This window comes from Centroberyx affinis, unplaced genomic scaffold, assembly GCF_046629955.1.
Source record: "Centroberyx affinis isolate AG114_WGS23_722 - 3 ecotype Tasmania unplaced genomic scaffold, CSIRO-AGI_Caff_v1 ptg001230l_1, whole genome shotgun sequence".
Taxonomy (NCBI): Eukaryota; Metazoa; Chordata; class Actinopteri; order Beryciformes; family Berycidae; genus Centroberyx; species Centroberyx affinis.
The window spans coordinates 20,413-38,618 of NW_027279743.1; the positions used below are offsets into that span (position 1 = coordinate 20,413).

Consider the following 18,206-nt stretch of genomic DNA (forward strand, 5'->3'; position numbering starts at 1 on the left):
GTGGTCACCCTAATGCAGTGGTTCTCAACGTGGGGTCCGGGGACCGCCAGGGGTCCTTGAGAGGGTTCCAGGGGGTCCCCAGCAAATTGATAAATTCGTAAACGTCACCATTTCATTTAGAAGTTTGCACAATTAGAGAATGTAGAAGAATGACTGTTTTGATCATAGTTTCACTGTTATCTCTCTACCTACAATACAGATATCTGGGCAAAATCATATCTAACAATAAAAATATTTTCAGATTTGTGATCCGAGAAACAAAATCTCATCAAATGGGGGTCTGTGGCCGTAATGCATACTAAATTTGGGGTCCGTGATATGAAAAAGGTTGAGAATCACTGCTCTAATGTATGCAGGAATATTGAAGAACTGAAGAATGCTGTTCCAAAATCACACATCCGGCATTTGGGGAAAAAGAGACACCTACTGTACTGACAAAATGATTGATGGCACATTTCCTCCTCCTCCTCCGCCTCCTCCTCCTCCTCCTCCTCCTCTGTTGTCTAACTGGGCTGTTGTGTTTTCTCCTCAGGCACCAGGGCACCAAGCGGATCCAGACCATGCTGCTCAGCTCCCTCATCATGGTGAGTCTCTCCTTTGGCCCGCTTATCTTTTTATCCATTTGTACTGTCTGCCAAAACAACAACAACCGGCCCGCCCGCCCGCCTGGGAGATAAACAGACTGTTCCATCAGACCGGACCAATCTGAACCAGATGTATTCATTAGTTTAGACGGGAGCGGGGAGAGACACATTTCTCTGCTGGGTTTTTTTCTGATGCCACCTGGCTGCACTGGTTCAGTTTTCTGTTCTGAATCCTGACCGAGAATCTTTATTCTATCTCAAAGTCGGGGCGTTTGCTCTTCATAATTCACAAATCATCCCAATTATACAGTATGTAATTGAAAGTAATAATCTGCCGCATTTGAATATAAATAAATGTCAATTTTAATGGAAATTCTTTATTAGGAATAACCCCTTGAGATATACCATTTTGTTTTCAAGGGGGTCCTCAACGATAAAAATACAATATAAACACAGTTAGACAAAACATTTAACAAAAACAGAAAAATAACAACAAGATAATTAAACGATACCAAAAAAATCAATAAATATCAAATAATAAGCCATACAAAATCAGGAGATCATACTCGAAGCAGAGCATGAAAGTGGATCATTCATTCATAGAAAAGCATTAAAGTATTATTAATGTCAGTGAGTGCCTTAAGTAATAAAGTTATAAAACATAATTATAGAGGTGTTATTATGGACATGTACAACTGATCCTATAATAAGTAGACAGGGTATTTTTGAACAGGTGGAAAGATGATATGGACCGAATATTTACAGGTAGATTATTCCAATCAGAAGGAGGTTTAAACATAAAGGCTTTCTTAGCTATTGACTTAGAGACTGCAGGAACAGAAAAGAAAAGCTGTACAGAGTGTCTCAATTTATAATTAGAGGAGATTTTGCTACTCTGGTATCTCCGATTAATATAAGCAATTCAGCCTGTATCCAGTTCATAAATCTTCTCCATTGTCTGTTCTAACCAGCCGGTGTCTGGTCACTCTGTCCTGGGAAAAATCACACAGGAATGTTTTATGTTTGTTTGGAATAAACAGAAGAAGAAGAAGAACTGGGTAGTTAGCATGAGCAGCGATAGCCACCATGGCTGAACAGACAGAGAAAAGAGAAACTCAAACTGCATCAACAAGAAAATCCAAGCTCCGCCCACACTGTTTGATTGACAGGTGATCTGTGGGAAGAGCAGAGCAGAAACACCACAGTGATGAGGCTAAATAAAAAAAAAAAACGAGGATCTTGAAGACGACCACTTGAAGTCTTCATCCTCCTGCGTCATCGTCTCTTTCTGCGAGAGATCCTCATCTCATCGAGACGAGGAGGCACAGGTGGCAAAAAAACACCCATGGAGACGCCAGCCACACACACACACACACACACACACACACACACACACACACACACACACACTCCTCCTTTTCTCTCCTGCAGCATCCTCGTGCACTGCGATGGACCGTGCGCACTCGGAGGGGCAATTTATTACCCAGTCAATCTGTCCTCATCTCCCCTCCTCTCTGCCACCTGGCTTCTCAGTGCAGCTGGAGGAGGGGTCAAAGGTCGGAGTATTTATAACGACATGCAGCTGCAGATGGGGCCGAGCCGAGGCTGTGGGGGAGGGGGAGGGGGTAGGGGTAAGGGTGGGGGGGGGGTGTTATTGGTGTCGGGGGGGAGTGCGATCTTCTCTGACACCGCGGACCGTTGGGGCGAAACCCGGATGTTTTGCCTGAGATCAGGGTGGAGTGAAGATCTGGAGTAGATGGATTAAAGGTCCCATATGGTGTAAAGCAGGACTCCCCTCTCCTCTGTGATGATAAAGGAGTTGGATGGTCTATCTAAACATGGTGAAAGTATCAAAACTAAATCCACACAATCCATATTAGTGCAGCGAGCCTCTAAACGAGCTGTTTGGACTTCAGTAACTTTGTGGCGTCACAAAGGTTCGCTCATTATCATTTTTGTAAGAAATAATAGACTAACAAAGTGTTTTTTTTCAAAGCGGTTGAGCGGTTGTCATTGTTTATTAACCGGAGAGTTTTCCCTACCTGTAGCCGCCGGGCCGCGGCGTCTCACGTTTCACTCTCGAAACGGTTAGCCGATTGGAACAGAGGGGGTCGTTAATATTAATGAGCCTTAAAGACACGGCGACAGAAACGGCCTGTTCTTGGTAAGGCTCAGAGAGATGCTGGAAAATGAATGTGGAGAAATGGATTGAGAGTGTTTTTGGTTCATGACACCACACACACAGCTTTGAATGGACCTCAAGACACAAAATAAAACTCTGGAGAGTGGAGAATGTGGGACCTTTAAAAACCTATTTTTATGCCAAAAATCAGTGACTATTTCAATCCAACGTGTATCAACATGTAGGTGAAAAAAATGCTAACTGTGTTTTAATTCAGCGCTCAGAATGAACATGTTTCAGCTTCAGTCTGTTGATGAAGACGGTTCCTTTAGCTTGCAGGTTAAAGCAGCACTAGGCGATTTCACATGTTGGCAGCAGCAACAAGTAACTGTTGGAGCTGAGAGACTTCAATACCCAGAATTCATGTCATGTCAGTCCAGTGAGCCCAGCTCTCTCTGGCAGAGCGCTCGCTTGCTGCTGCAGCAGAGACACTTTTGTATTGAAATTCTACACTTCCTTCATGTGGAGAAGATTTCCCTCTAGTGACCATGCAGACACCTGAAATTAATTTGGGCAAAAGGTGTGAATCGAGTTCATTAGGCGGGATGGGACGCTCTTCTCTGTTGCAGCCCCAGTTCATAATTTACCAGGTGGAAGACAAGCTCTTCCAAAGCAGTCCAGACTGTACAGTAACTAGAGCTGAACAATTAATTAAAAAAATTGAAATCGCAATATGAACTTCTGCAATTTCCAAATCTCAGAGTCTGCAGTTAATTTCTTCAGAGAGAGTTTGGTCCAAATTGGATTTGTGAACAAGGAGTTTTAGAGCTGCAGGTAATCTTTGGTCCCTGAATCAAAACCTTTCATCAGACTCAGTAAATCTGCACTCACATCTAGTTTTTTTAAACAAAATAATTTTTCTTTAAAAAAAAAAAAAGTCAGGAAAAACTTCATATGATGACATCATATCGCAGTTTAAATTGCAATTGCAATATTCTGTCAAACATTACCTGCCATAGTTTTTGTTGGGGCCGGATTCACCAATATGTTCTTAAGATAGATCTTAAGAAATAACATAAGAGGAAAATTTAGGAAGTTCTTAAGAAGGCTCTTAAGTGCATTTCCTCAATATTTTCTTAGTAACAGTCTCATTTCTTACGAATTTCTTTAATTTTCCTACTTAAGAACTTCTCAAAGTAGGGCCTGAATTAATTCTGGTTAATAAACTTTAGGCTTACTGCCATTGAGGCTAGGAGACAAGGCTAGCAGGCTAGGAGACAAGGCTAGGAGGCTAGGAGACAAGGCTAGGAGGCTAGGAGACAAGGCTAGGAGGCTAGGAGACAAGGCTAGGAGGCAACCCAAAGTGCTTCCATCTACAAAACAATTGGGGGAAAACCTATTTAGAGCAACTAGAGCAAAGATTTAAACATTGGTTGCTGTTGGTAACTGTAAAATTTGCAGCTTATTTCCAACAGACATGAGACAGAGGCCTACCTGGCCCTACACCAAATAAAGCTTTACAATAAATGTTCATCTTAATGTTAGGTGTAGGGGAACCTATGAAGACTTTGAACTATAACCTACTTGTCTAAAATGTGTTTAAATATATGATATTAGAGGCTTACCTTTTCACTGTAGGAGTTTTAAGACAGGTGAAGGGCCGTCTTAAAGTTAAGAAAAAAATCAAGAACAAATTTGACAACTTTCATTTCAAGAATACCATTTATTCCTAAGGTTTTTCTTAGGAAGAAACATAAGAAGAAAGTTAGGAAAATATATAAGAACTGTTTTTGAGAATATCATTTTTTCCTATTTTTTTTTTCTTAAGACTAAAGTCAAGAAAAAAATGACACTTGAGAAGATTTTTTTTCTTAAGAGGGTTTTGTGAATCCGGCCCCTGCTTTGCGAAAAATAGCATCCAATCACAATGCGGACAGAATGTTGACAGCCAGAACGCATATAGTATAATTACCAGGTGTAAATGCAAGATGTGATCAGATTTTCACCCGGATAGTATATCCAGATGCAAACACCAGGTGTAAATGAGTTCTTAACGATGCAGAAATCACCGTATCCTGTCACACACACACACAAATTCATTATCTTTCATATATTTTGACTAAGACTTATTGTGAATCATGCTGTCATGGCATGATCTCTGTCTACATTCACACCAGTTCATTAAAGTTTCATTATCTCTTTGTGTATCACAGCATGACGTAGAAAATAAACTAAAGTCTGATCACGTTTCCTGGTCGTCCAGCGCGGCCGAGACAAAATAATCCGGCCGCTGTCTGTGTGTCACTCTGAGCGCGTGCAGCAGGAGGTTGATGTTTACTCGGACTAATCCTGAGTTCGCCGCTCTGATTGGCTGACAGACGGCGGCCGTGCGTTCACACCTTCCACCTGTCAGAGACGCTCTGTGGCTGCTGACCCATCAGACCAGAGCCTGCAGGATGACAGTCACTGTATCCTGAACAAAGCTAAACGCTTTCATTAACTGAACTTAGACCTATGCCTGCCTACCTCTCTGTTACGCCTCTTTTTTTATCCCTTTTACATTCTTTAATTCATTTTCCATTGTTAAACTTAATGATTTGGTAACACTTTACAATAAGGGTACATTAATTAAGGGTTAGTTAATGCTTAATAAGGGTTAGGTAATGCTTAATAAGCATTAACTAACCCTTAATTAACAGTTAACTAATGTGTCTGGTAATAATCTACTAATGGTGTTCATGTTAACTAAGGTATTAATTTATACATTATTTAATAGTTTATAAAGAGGACTATTAAATAATATATAAATTAATACCTTAGTTAACATGAACACCATTAGTAAATGATTACCAGACACATTAGTTAACTGTTAATTAAGGGTTAGTTAACCCTTAATTAATGTACCCTTATTGTAAAGTGTTACCAATGATTTTAATTTACAGTAAAAAAAAACAAAAAACAGAATTTGATGACCAACTGTAAGTACAACAGCAAAACAACAGTAGATTTCTCTTGAAATTTCAACAACTTCAACTGAGCATAAAATAAAAGTTGACAGTATTGCACACCGGCAAACTTAGTCTTAAAGTCTCTAAATTCTTTAGATTAACTGTATCATGGCATCATGACGTGTCGTCTCCCCCTCTGCTGGACCATCTCTTCTAGAGCATAATATGAATATAGAGCATAATATGAATATATCCAAAAACTAAATCACCAGGCAGCTCCATACACACTGCAGGCCTTCATTCTCAATTCCAAATTGATGCTCATATCTAATATTTGTGGATGACTGTATATTTCTTTTCTGTAACCCATATCTGATGCCAATATGAACTGATGGCAGTGTCGAAAAGACACGAGTACAACAGCAATAAATGTCCCATCTGTTTTTGAACCTATGCTTTTCCCACTTGTTTTGAACAGTCTGGTTTAAGTAAGAGTCTTCAGGTTTTGACTGAGTTGAAGCTTCTCCCCAAATACCAAAGAATTTGTTTTGTTTTGCCTTGTTGTCCTGCATGCTAACGCTGCTCCTCCAAGCTGCCATGGCACCAAATTATGCCTCAGGTGAATGACCTGAAATGTACTTTTGTAATGGCAACAATGACAAATTCCTATTTGAGCGTTCAAATGCAAGTCACATGTAGGTCACATGTCTCGGGACATATCATGTGGTCCAGATGGGAATTGAAAAGATGCGACTCCATGCAGCTTTTTGCTGTTCAGAGTGATTAGAAACCTCAGATCTGAGTCATGTGAGGGAAAAGGTCAGAGTGTGGACACTCTGAGCTGCGTGTGAACATAACCTTTCAGCTCTTTACAGCAGTGTTCCTCTACAATCCACCCTGAGGATTAATTGCATCATGGTGTGATAACGTGACTCACACCTCTCCCCCGCCTCTCTCCTCCACCCCAGGTAACCTCCGGCTTTAAGTCCAAGACCATGGCGGCCGCGCTGCCTCCTCTCTTCCTGGATCCGCTCTTCTCAATTTCGCTGATGGAGGACAGCGAGCTGAGGCAGCTGGTGCTGGAGATCCTGCACAACATCATCGATCGCCACGACAACCGCGCCAAGCTGCGCGGCATCAGGTGAGAGCTGGGAAAACACCACAATGTCAGTGTCTGTATGGAGTAAACTAGTCTACATATAGACAGAAGGCTACATATCACTCTACATATAGTATAGACATTCCAAATTTGATCACGATCAATTAATCAAGCAATCAATCCATCAATCAATCAATCAATCAATCATTTGTACAGCCCATTTCATACAAAGATGTGGCGCAGTGTGCTTCACATATTAAATATTAAATAAAAACAGCAGATTGCAACACAAACTCAAACCACAGTCATGTGTTCATTTTAAAAACAAGAGACAATTGAAGCAGATGCTTTAATAACAGAAACACTGGCCTCCTATTGATAATTGGAATGGTTATATTTATTGATTTATTTATATTGTCTCCATTTTAGAATCATCCCTAATGTCGCAGCACTGAAGATCAAGAGAGAGAAGATTTCCAAGCAAGATGTTGCATTCATGAAAAAGGTAGAAAATGTCAGAATTGCTATAATCACTTTTATTATATATAGTATATACTGTATATATCTGTGCTGTGTCTGCATGGTTCACTTTTCTCATCATGTCAGCTGAGGTCTTAAAAACACTGGAACAAGGTCTGTACAACTAGTCAAAAAGAAAACTGCACCTGTCCCCAAGCTGCTCCTCCTCTTCACTCCTCTTCACTCCTCTCACTCCACCTCCTTCACCTGGAGCGACCCGCGCTGCCAAATCACAGTCCAGACGTGTCTGAGGCTGCAGCAGCTCAGCAGTAAATCAGTTTTTCTGCATCAACAGGTGAAGTCTAGCAGCTCCAACCCTGTTATCACGACAGATACTCCCAAGCTGTTATTTCCAGTATTTGATATCTGTCCTTGCTGTGCAGCAGACGGGTTTCGATGGGCGTGAAGAGATCATAAGACACTGTGTTTGTTTATTTGTTTGTTTATTTAAAGCATCCCCATTAGCTGATGCCATGGCAATCGGCTAATCTTCCTGTGGTCCACACCTGACATACTGCACATAACACATTACATGATAAACATTAAATTACATCAATATACGCTAAATTACATCAACATTAATATAAAAAAAATGCAAGCTTACATTGATATGAAATAAAAAAAAATACATTCATATACAATTCAAAGCCAGTCAACACTGAACGTACATTTAGGTAGAATACTAATTAAAAATCAATATATAGATAATATTTAAAAAGAATGAGAATTATACAACCCATATGAAGCGGAACACTATTATTGAAAACTGGTACAGAGTTATACCTCCTGCTATTCAGTCTGTCATCTGCATGCCAATAAAAGCCTCTGCATAATCTTTTTGAAGGATGATTTATTTTTTATTAGGCGGATATTTAAAGGGTAATTATTCCAGTTTGTTATGGCTCTGTAAATGACGAGTTAGTCCTTAGGCTGAGTACCACAATATGACCGTTACTGGTGTTGTGGTTATGTATGTTATTGCAGTAAACTGTATAAGAGCTTCAGCTGAATGTCTTACAGGATATGTTTTTGGACCTTTATAAAATGTATCTCTTAGGGTGCGATCACACCTACAGTTTGTTTTCATTAGTCTGAACCATATTTAAAAACTTTACTTTATTTGGTTCGTTTAGGATCACACCACCCTAATACAAGTGAACCAGGGCTTGTAAACAAAAGTCACATGACTAACAAGTTGCTTGTTTATTGGACAGATTTGGTAACCTGTCTTGATTAGAGATTTTGGCAGCCGGGGAGCAGGGGAGTCAAAACAAATCTGAAACTTAAACTACGGACTTCTCTGTGCTGTTTGCCATAGTTTACCATCTCTGGTCTTCATACCCGGTAACACAGATGTCAGTATCCATCTGTAGACCTGTAAATCCATATGGATCAACGGTCGAACAACGAACTACATACTCATGAAACCAGATGTTTTGTTATTTTATTACATTCTCACTTGGAACAAACCACTTGGAAACGCTTGGAAAGGGACATGTCATGGCATGATCTCTGTCTACATTCACACCAGTTCATTAAAGTTTCATTATCTCTTTGTGTATCACAGCATGACGTAGAAAATAAACTAAAAAATCTTGGGTTCACAGTCTGATCACGTTTCCAACATTTTTCTCCAGTTGTTGTCACAAAAAGCAACAGAGGGTTTCGAGCCAAACCTCCCTCCCTCATACGTTTGAATTTCCAGTCGTTGAATACTGAACAAACCTTACGATTTGTTTGGGTATCAAATTTGGGTATGCAAATTTATTCATGTAAATTGTGCAAATGACAAAAAAAAAAAAACCTCTGGTCTTTGCATTATAAACATTTTTACCAATCCATTAAGTCGAGAGCCTACCCTCTTTTACAACAAATTTCCTTTGTTAAGAATCCAAAGAAGCCAAAATAAATTTAAAAAAAAATCATAAACTGAGACCAAATCTTGCTGTTTTCTGGACTTCTGGAGTGCCGCTATCCCATGATCCCCATGGTTTTCTTCCCTTGTAAAGAATCAATTAGTCGGGGGCGCCCTGGTGGCTCACGGAGTAGGGCGCGTACCATTTGGCTCAGGCCTTCCCGCAGCGACCCGGGTTCGAATCCGACCCGTGGTCCTTTGCTGCATGTCCTCCCCTCGCTCTCTCTCCCATACCTTCCTGTCTCTCTCTCACTATATCTCTCAAATAAAGCATAAAATGCCAAAAAAAATAAATCTTTAAAGAATCAATTAGTTGGAGGTTTCAGGGTCTGGGTTTTTTTTTTTGGCATGTCCAGAACCTTTCCAACAGCAGCCCACAGTTTAAGTTCTTTATCTTTGAATCGCACCTTCGCCCTGACATTTCCCGAAGCGTCGACCCCCCCCCTCCCGGGTCGAGCCGGAGGGCAGGAAGCAGGAAGCAGGAAGCGGGACGCCTCCGCCTCTCAGCATCAGCACCGCCGCGGCGTCTTATCTCTGACCAGCCGCTCATTAGGAACCCGCAGCAGATGAAGCCACCTAGCCGACTCGCACGCTCATCCGCTGTCAAAGATAATTAATGGAGTCTAATTGTATTCATTAGCGGTGAATAGAAGTCATCAGCATGTGAAATGCCTTCACTTTGCATTAGGCTGGGCGTCAAGTATATGAATGCAGGAGGAAGACACTGACAGGCTGCCTCCACCCCCCCTGCATGTTTTATTTATTCCGTTTTTTTTTGCAGAATAGCGTGGCGGCGCTCGCTGTGCTAACCGAGCGCTAACGACCATCACTGCAGGAAGAAGCTTCTGATAAAGGAAAGGTTATTTTTTAGGGGGATTGAAAGCTAATGGGATTAACCTTTTCAGCGGACGGCACGGTCTCATTTTCATTCGCATTTCACAGCACAATCCCATTTTCGTTTCCATCATGTAGAGTGGAAACAAAGCACAGGGTCTGCTTTTCACTTCCTGCATCAGCAGTTGTTCAGCAGTTGTTACAAGGAATCACCTGTTTGGGAGCTACAAGTGTTGTGTAACAGTTTACCAATTTTGCAGTAATGTAAATTAGATGCATGAATGAATGAATGAATGAATGAATGAATGAATGAATGAATGAATGAACTTTATTTTGGTTGTTCACTTTCAAAAAAAAAAACTGTACATTTCTCTAGATTAAAATTATTATAACCAAAAAAGGGTTGGGCAGAAGCAATGCTTTTTTTTTAGCCCACCCTGTACATTACATCAAACAACTCAACACACTTTCAAACAATTTTTTTATTTTTTTTTTTTCCCCATTATGCTCACATTCCTCCATAACAATATGTAAATTATATTCTTTATTCCATTAAACAAATTCATTACTTATTAATGAAACACATAAATTATTCAATTAGTCACACAATTAATATTTATTAATAATTTCACATTTTAAGGATTTTTTAAATTTTGACAGAGTACTTATTAACTTGAATTGATCACTGAGATCATTCCATAGTTTTACCCCGACAACTGAAACACATCTTTGTTTGACATTGGTTCTTATTTTACTTGTTTCAAGATGAAGAAGATCATGATGACAGGCGGCTACTACTGTTCACATCTATTCAAAGAGGAGGAGACTGGAAACTCCCCAAACTCTTTGCGCAAAGGCCATGCATTCCGTTTTGAGGGATTATTTCTGATTATCGGATGTAATAAAAAAAAAAAAATTGGTGAAATTCTGAACAACATATTCCCTGTAACTGCGTTCATTGTCTCTGGCTGGTGATAAAAGCATCACTTTTGAACCATTCCCCAGTTAATTTCTCTCAGGCTCAGTTTGACTGAAATGGAGCAGACCTCCATCTTTGCAGTTCCTCACAGGAGCAGGAACATGTGTCGATGCTGCTGTTTAATCTCTGAATCATTTGGAACTCTTGCCGTTTGTTTACGCCGCCATGATAAAACCCCCAAATCAGTGATTCTGTGATCTGTTGCTCCGGTAGAGCAGACTGGAGAATTGTGGGGGTTTTTTCTCTCTCTCCATTCACTGCCATTGTCTGGAGGAACAGTCTGAAAATCACTTCTAGCACATAAAGGAACGCCGACAAAGCAGATTCTGACAATATATAAAAAACTAGTCATGCTGCTGAATTGTTTTGAAGTGAATCTCTTTCTTTATGTTTATTAAACCTTTTCAGTTTGAACACCGAAAATCCGGGGAAACTTACACCGGTGGAACAAAGAAAATAATATGATTACCAATAATTGTAAATAGTTGAAAAAAGAGACTCGTTTTTTATATATTTGCAGAATCTGCTTTGTCAGAGTCCTGTCTCCCACCTTTTTTTCGCCTGTTTTAGATGTAGCACCTTTATTGACTTTATTTATTAACAGTTTCTCCATCTTTCTTTTCCTCTACTTTCCTTTCCTTGCGTCTCCTACCATCTTCCTCTCCTCTGCCTTCCCGTTTCCTCTCTTCTTCTTCTTTCATCATCTTTCTCCTCCTCCTCCTCCTCTCCTCCTCCACCTGCAGCACGGTCAGCAGCTGTACCGTCACATCTACCTGGGCTGTAAGGAGGAAGACAACGTCCATAAAAACTTCGAGCTGCTCTTCACCACGCTGGCTGTTCTGACCATAGAGCTGGCCAACGAGGAGGTGGTCATCGACCTGATCCGGCTGGCCATCGCTCTGCAGGTACACCAGTTTATTATCTTCCTCAGTCAAATCAGTGGGTTAGTGGGGGAGGGGGGGTATGGCCTGAATTTTTAATTATATTTGTAAAATTTTTGGACAATAATGACACTTTTCCAGGGTTCCTACGCAGGTCTGGAAAGTCTGGAAAAGTATTAAAAATGAATTTGATCATTTCCAGGTCTTGAATAGTTTGGGAATTTGAAAAAAAATGTCTGTCTCTCATTCTCACATTCACCAAACCTGGTGGAGGGAGCGAGCTTCACTGTAGACTGGAGAGAGAGAGAGAGAGAGAGAGAGAGAGAGAGAGCGGCGTGTTGAGGTCGACTTCTGATTGGATTTCCCACTCCGACGTGTGAAAGTCGTTTTTAACCCGCAGCAAAACGGAGTCAGAAGCACTGATCGGACAAAAAAATACATTTTAATGAGAAATTGCATATTTTAGTTGGCTATCCCTTTAATGGGACTGGATATTATGACAGTATACTGTCAGGGAGCCCAGGTGCCGCAGTGTTTGCTGTCATTGATGAGGAGCTGAGGCTGTCTTTGTCAACAAGAAGTCCTTAATGTCATTAGACTGCAGACCGCATGCAGGTACAGTAACAGCCTGCAAGATGTGAGACGGAAGAGAGGTGTGAAGAAAATCTGCACACACTCCCAAACACACACACACACACACACACACACACACACACACACACACACACACACCAGCTGTTTGTTAGTCTTTCACGCTGAGATCTTATCATGTGTAAATGTCACAGCGTTGTAGACAAGAGGTGAACATTCTCTCACACACACACACACACATACACACACACACACACACAAGCATGTAACCCAGAACCCTTACCTTAACCTAAACTTAATCCTAATTCTAATTTTAACCTTAAACTAGCAGCTAGAAGAAATGTACTCACTTTGGAAGATTTTCCTCATCTGCCTATACTTGTGAGGACATGTGGTCCTCCTAAGTATAGAAATACAAGAACACACACACACACACACACACACACACACACACACACAAGCATGTAACCCAGAACCCTTACCTTAACCTAAACTTAATCCTAATTCTAATCTTAACCCTAAACTAGCAGCTAGAAGAAATGTACTCACTTTGGAAGATTTTCCTCATCTGCCTATACTTGTGAGGACATGTGGTCCTCGTAAGTATAGAAACACAAGAACACACACACACACACACACACACACACACACACACACCTCTGCGCTGCATCAATCTCGCTGGTATTGCGATAGCCATCTTAATCCAAGTAAAGGGCTTTACGGAGTGCAGGAAGATTACTTCTGGCCCTCTCAGGTCGGAGGGAGGAGTGTCTGCAGTGTGATTGTGTTCTCACGCTGTGGGTGAAAAGGTCGTCGCCGGGGCAACGACCCCGGGGCAACGCAGCCAGCATGGGAGGCCGACTATGATGCGCTGCGTGTGGCCGCTGTGTGCAGCGTGTCTGCGACCGTTTGTGTGACGAGTGATACAAGTGGCGTGTTAAGAATAGTGCGGCCACATTTAAAGGCCCAAAGTAGCTGCAGTGTGGCGCCCCCTGCTGACACACTGCTTCCCCACCACTGGCTTTGTTTACATCATGATTTATTGGATTAATGACTTGTGTTGTCTGAGCCTGTGACACGAGGACTGACACAATGTAACTTGAGTTTGATGTTGATGTTATTGAGGCTGGAAAAGGTTTGCTTGGTACAACTGTAGTGTCTGCAAACACTCTGGAGGAAAACTGACTTGTGTTTTAAGGTTAACAGGTTAAGAAATTGACAAAAAGCTTATTTTCAGTCAAACAACTCAAAAACATTTGTGAATATACACACAGACATTTATTTTTTTCCTGACAGTTATTATTGCTGTGTTTAAGCTAACCCTAACCCTTTTTCCTATTTTTACTGTTTTCATTTTCATTTGTAAGTCAATTTCAGTTTCATTTTTATTTGTAAGTTAATTTCCTTTGCTTCTCAGTGACTTTTTATTGTTTTATATAGTTGCTTATCTTACAAGCCCTATGGGGCTTTTTCAACCACCTGTGCATACTGGATAATCTTGTTTAATTCTGTCTATTGGCATTTTAGATTTTTACTTTCTTCCACGAATAAACGGAACTAAAATAGAACCCTAGAGTAGAACCATAGAGTAGAATAATTGATAATAATGCCTCAATCACTTCTTAAAATGCAACACAAAATCCTTGATTGTTTACATATTTACGGTTATTTAACATTCTGTGATTCTACATTCATATCAAAACGTAACCCTACTCCTTTGGGAGTGTCTTGAAACTCCAGTGGGGAAAGTTTTTATTCCAAAATAGTTTGGGCTGGAAAGTGAGTTTTGAAAGCCAGAAATCTCAGAGTAATCGATTAGTCATTGGTATTGATCAACAACCATATCAACCCGCTGCTGACCTACAGTGGCCCCTTTAAAACATTATGCTGTGGCTGGTTGTGCAGGACATGGCTCTGGCGAACGAGGAGAACATGCCGATGTTTATCCGCTGTGGCATCATGGCCTTGGTGGCGGCGTACCTCAACTTCCTCAGCCAGATGATCGCCAACCCGCCCTTCTGTCAGCACGTCAGCAAGGTACAGCTCCGGCTTCACTCATCCATACTGTACTGTACTGTCATGTAACCACATCTCACTGATCTCTTTCAGTCTCTTGCACTACATTTTAGGCTTGTTGCCGTGGTAATCTGTGTGTTGAGTGAGCTTCATGAACCTTGGGCCACTGAAACATGTTCGAGACCCTGATGTATAAGTTGAAATACACTTAAGTCAGTGTATGCATAGTTATGACAACATGTTATATATATACTGTAATATAGTCTAGCACTGTGTCTGTTCTGCTGAGTGTGCATCGATGGGGCAAACAGTGCAAGTCTACTCATTATTATAGCTGATTGATCTGTTCAAATATTTGTTTTGTTCCTTTTTTTTTTACAGCTTTCACTTTGTCGAATACATTGTAGACATAATATTTTTACTACATTACTATGCTGACGATACACAGCTGTATTTGGCTATAAATCCCAGTGATACAAGAAGCCGTGACCAGCTGACACACTGGATGTCTCTGCCATAGTGCTAGTTGTGCTTCTTCAAACTTTGCTGAGAAAACTGCTTTACAAATACTTACTGATGACTTTTTGTGCCTCATGTTGGTACTTTCTGCTTGACCTCCATCTCCAGGTGATCGAGCTGAGGAACCTGGACGCCCCGTACCTCCTCCCAGAGCACATCTTCAGAGACAAGTGTCCGTAAGTGTCTCTCTTTACTTAGCAGACTGGAGGTTCAGTTTTACAAACATTTCTCTGAAGCAGAGCTGCTCTGCAGGCAGAAATCAACTGATTGACTGAGTTAAACCTCAGTGGGCGTAGTGTAAGTTAGCTAACCGCAAACTTGAATAGCAAAAATAGGAACTCTGCTAGTATGGCTAGTTTGAACTTGAAGGTCAGCTAGCTAACTAGCTAACCTAGATAACTTAGTTTGGTAGATTGTATTTTTTCAGTTAGCAGCAAAGCGCTAGGCTGCATAATATTAGCTTCCTCCTCTCTTACCTCTTGTCTTTTTCACTGAGCTTCAGTCTAACGTTACTGGGGTTCTTTGGCTCCGCCCACTGAGGTTTAACTCAACCAATGAGATCATGTCTGCCTCTAGAGCAGCTCTTTAATTAACCTTACTGGAACTTCACTGAGAGCATCATGTACCAGTCCAATCGAAAAGAGCAACAGATGGTTTAGATGGTTTTCCAAAGACTGAGAAATGAGTACCATGAACTGGAGCTTGTTACCTTGGAAATGAGCCTCGTTTCAATGATCATGAGATGCTCCACATTATGAACAAAAAGTGACACCTACTTGTACAACATAATTACTAGTACAACATTAAAACCCATTGTCTTTTTTTGAAGGATGGTAGGTACCTGAAGTTCTCTGACAAAAAAATTTTTTGAACATTTTAGGGATAATGAATAACTCTTCAAGCAGTTTTTTTTAATCTATGATGATATATAACTTTTTAGAAATCTACTTTTCCATTCCTTTTTTATGAGTGCTAGTTCATGATCCCCCTTAAAAAGAGCCAAATCTGAATCCATGTACATTCACAGACATAACCAGCCTGCCAAGCGTGTTTATCACTCTCTACCTCTGTCTTCTCTCTCCCTTCAAATATAAATCACAGTCTGTTATCGAAACCTTTTTTTTTCTAAACTTTCTCTTAATTCAGTATATGCAGACAACTGGCTAGAGGATTGAGGAGTAAAGCTTCAGGCAGTCAGGCAGAGAGGAATTCTGAGCAGAAAAAACATGAACATTTTTCTGTTGATCACTGTTAGCTGTTACATCAAATACCGTGAAAGACTCCACAGACTTTTTTTTTCTCCTTTGTTGTTTCTAGAATAACTTTTCAAGCCCCTGAAGTCCCATTTGTGAAAGCTTTCTATTCCAAATGTTCACTAGTTAAGATCAAAGTCGCTCTCATTCCACTCTTGTAGTTCCTCTGTCTGCCTCTGAAAAGAACAATTTGCATCGATTACAAAAATATCTCTGATCTAAAGAAGAGATTCACTGGCAAATAAATAGCATGCCTTTGAGGTAAGATTTTGGGAGATTTAGTATTAAAAAAAAAAAAACACCCGACTCTCATGAAAATGTGGCATGACAGCTTAAAGCCAAAGGCGAGATAAAAATGACTGGGATGTTCAGAATCTTCAGCTAAATCCTTAAATCTCTCGTTTTTTTCTTTTAAACATTTATTTATCCAATGAGGGTTTGCTGAGGACAAGTGCTGTTCAGCTCCATCCTTCACATTCATACAGTGAAACCACAGTCTGCTGCTGTTGGCCACGAGTGTTAATTTTCCCATCCCAGTCTGGGGATTTGAACCAGCGATCTTCCGGTCAAAAGCCCCCCGTTACCCCTTTTCCACCAACGTGGAACCGGTTACGTTCCGGTTCACGCACCTCATTTTGAACCGTTCGGAGCATTTCGACCAAAAATAAATTGGTTCGGAACCCGAAAAGTTGGTTCCCAGCTGGAACCAAAAAATAGCAGGTTTTCAAGTGCGAACCGTGACGACATCAGTGGGCGTGTCATATTCTACAGGTAGAATAACAGAACAAAAGCTCACAGGTAATCAATGCGATCCGCCATTTTGCTTCTACTGTTTACTTCCGGTGTGCATTGTGCAACGCCCTCCGTTGATGACGCATCCTTGATTACAACGGTTCCGCTTAAAACTGGTGGAAACGCGGGCCGGTTCGCTAGATAGCACCAAGGTTCCAAGAATCCTGAACGGAACCAGTTCCAGAAGCAGAGCTAATTTGGTGGAAAAGGGGTGCCTGTGTCCTTTAGGGTGCGATCAGACCCACCGTTCATTCTCTTTGGTCCAAACCATAGTAGAAAAGTTAAGTTTGTAACATTTTTGTATTTGGTTCATTTACGTTCACACTGACCAATCACAAGCCAATGAGGGCTTGTAAACAAAATTCACATGAACTCACAAGCAGCTTGTTTATTGGACAGAGTTTTGGTCGCCTGTCATCCTGCAGGTTAGAGATTTTGGTGGTGGGAGGTTAAAAACAAATCAGATTCCAGTTCATGTAACTTTGTCTCAGCATGATGAACTGGTCTCTTCTTCTGTGGTGTTCATACCAGTTAAGAACACATGAAGAAACAGTTGAATATGAGCATCAGTCCCAGACTTCATTTTGTTCTGCTAGGCTTTCCAAGCATGAGGAACTGATGACTATCAGATGTCAACATCCGTCTCCCTCTACCCATAATCCCTTGTGTTTCGGGGTGGTTTTCTGTAGTCGGTTGGATTAACTGAGACTCTCTGTGCCGTTATTTGGTGCCACCAGAGTTCAAAGGTCATCGTCTTTACCTGGACAACCCAACTGAACTAAAGGAGTAAGAGTTTAAATAAAATGCTCCAGACACGCTTTGGCTAAACTCCACCTGGCTCCACTGCTGTGATCCCCAGGCAGCTTTTGATACAAGATAACCTGATTATAAGAACCAGCGTCTATTTCTGTCTCTTTTAGCATCAGCCCCTGCAGGGAAAGATACAGGGATTTGGAATACTAAATGTGGACTCTATGAGAGGTTTAGAGGTTTGTCCCATTGAGATCAAGGATCTCTTTTGCAAGGGAGACCTGGCCAAGAATAGCAGCAACACAGTTTCAACAAAAAATGTACAAAAAAACCCCAAAAACATAGATTTGAGTAACATTAAAATGATCAAATAGAACATTTGCACACGGACAACCTGGTTTCAA

At 40.9% G+C, this 18,206-nt stretch overlaps 1 protein-coding gene across 1 annotated transcript in view; it reads left to right on the forward strand.

Moving 5' to 3' along the window:
• The window catches only part of efr3a (EFR3 homolog A (S. cerevisiae)), a 53,330-nt gene that overhangs the window by 18,620 nt on the left and 16,504 nt on the right, over positions 1–18,206 (forward strand). The window contains exons 6-11 of the mRNA XM_071524756.1: positions 533–584; positions 6,623–6,795; positions 7,183–7,258; positions 11,744–11,905; positions 14,378–14,509; positions 15,116–15,183. Coding sequence (XP_071380857.1) covers positions 533–584; positions 6,623–6,795; positions 7,183–7,258; positions 11,744–11,905; positions 14,378–14,509; positions 15,116–15,183 — 663 coding nt within the window. The remainder of the gene's footprint in view (positions 1–532; positions 585–6,622; positions 6,796–7,182; positions 7,259–11,743; positions 11,906–14,377; positions 14,510–15,115; positions 15,184–18,206) is intronic.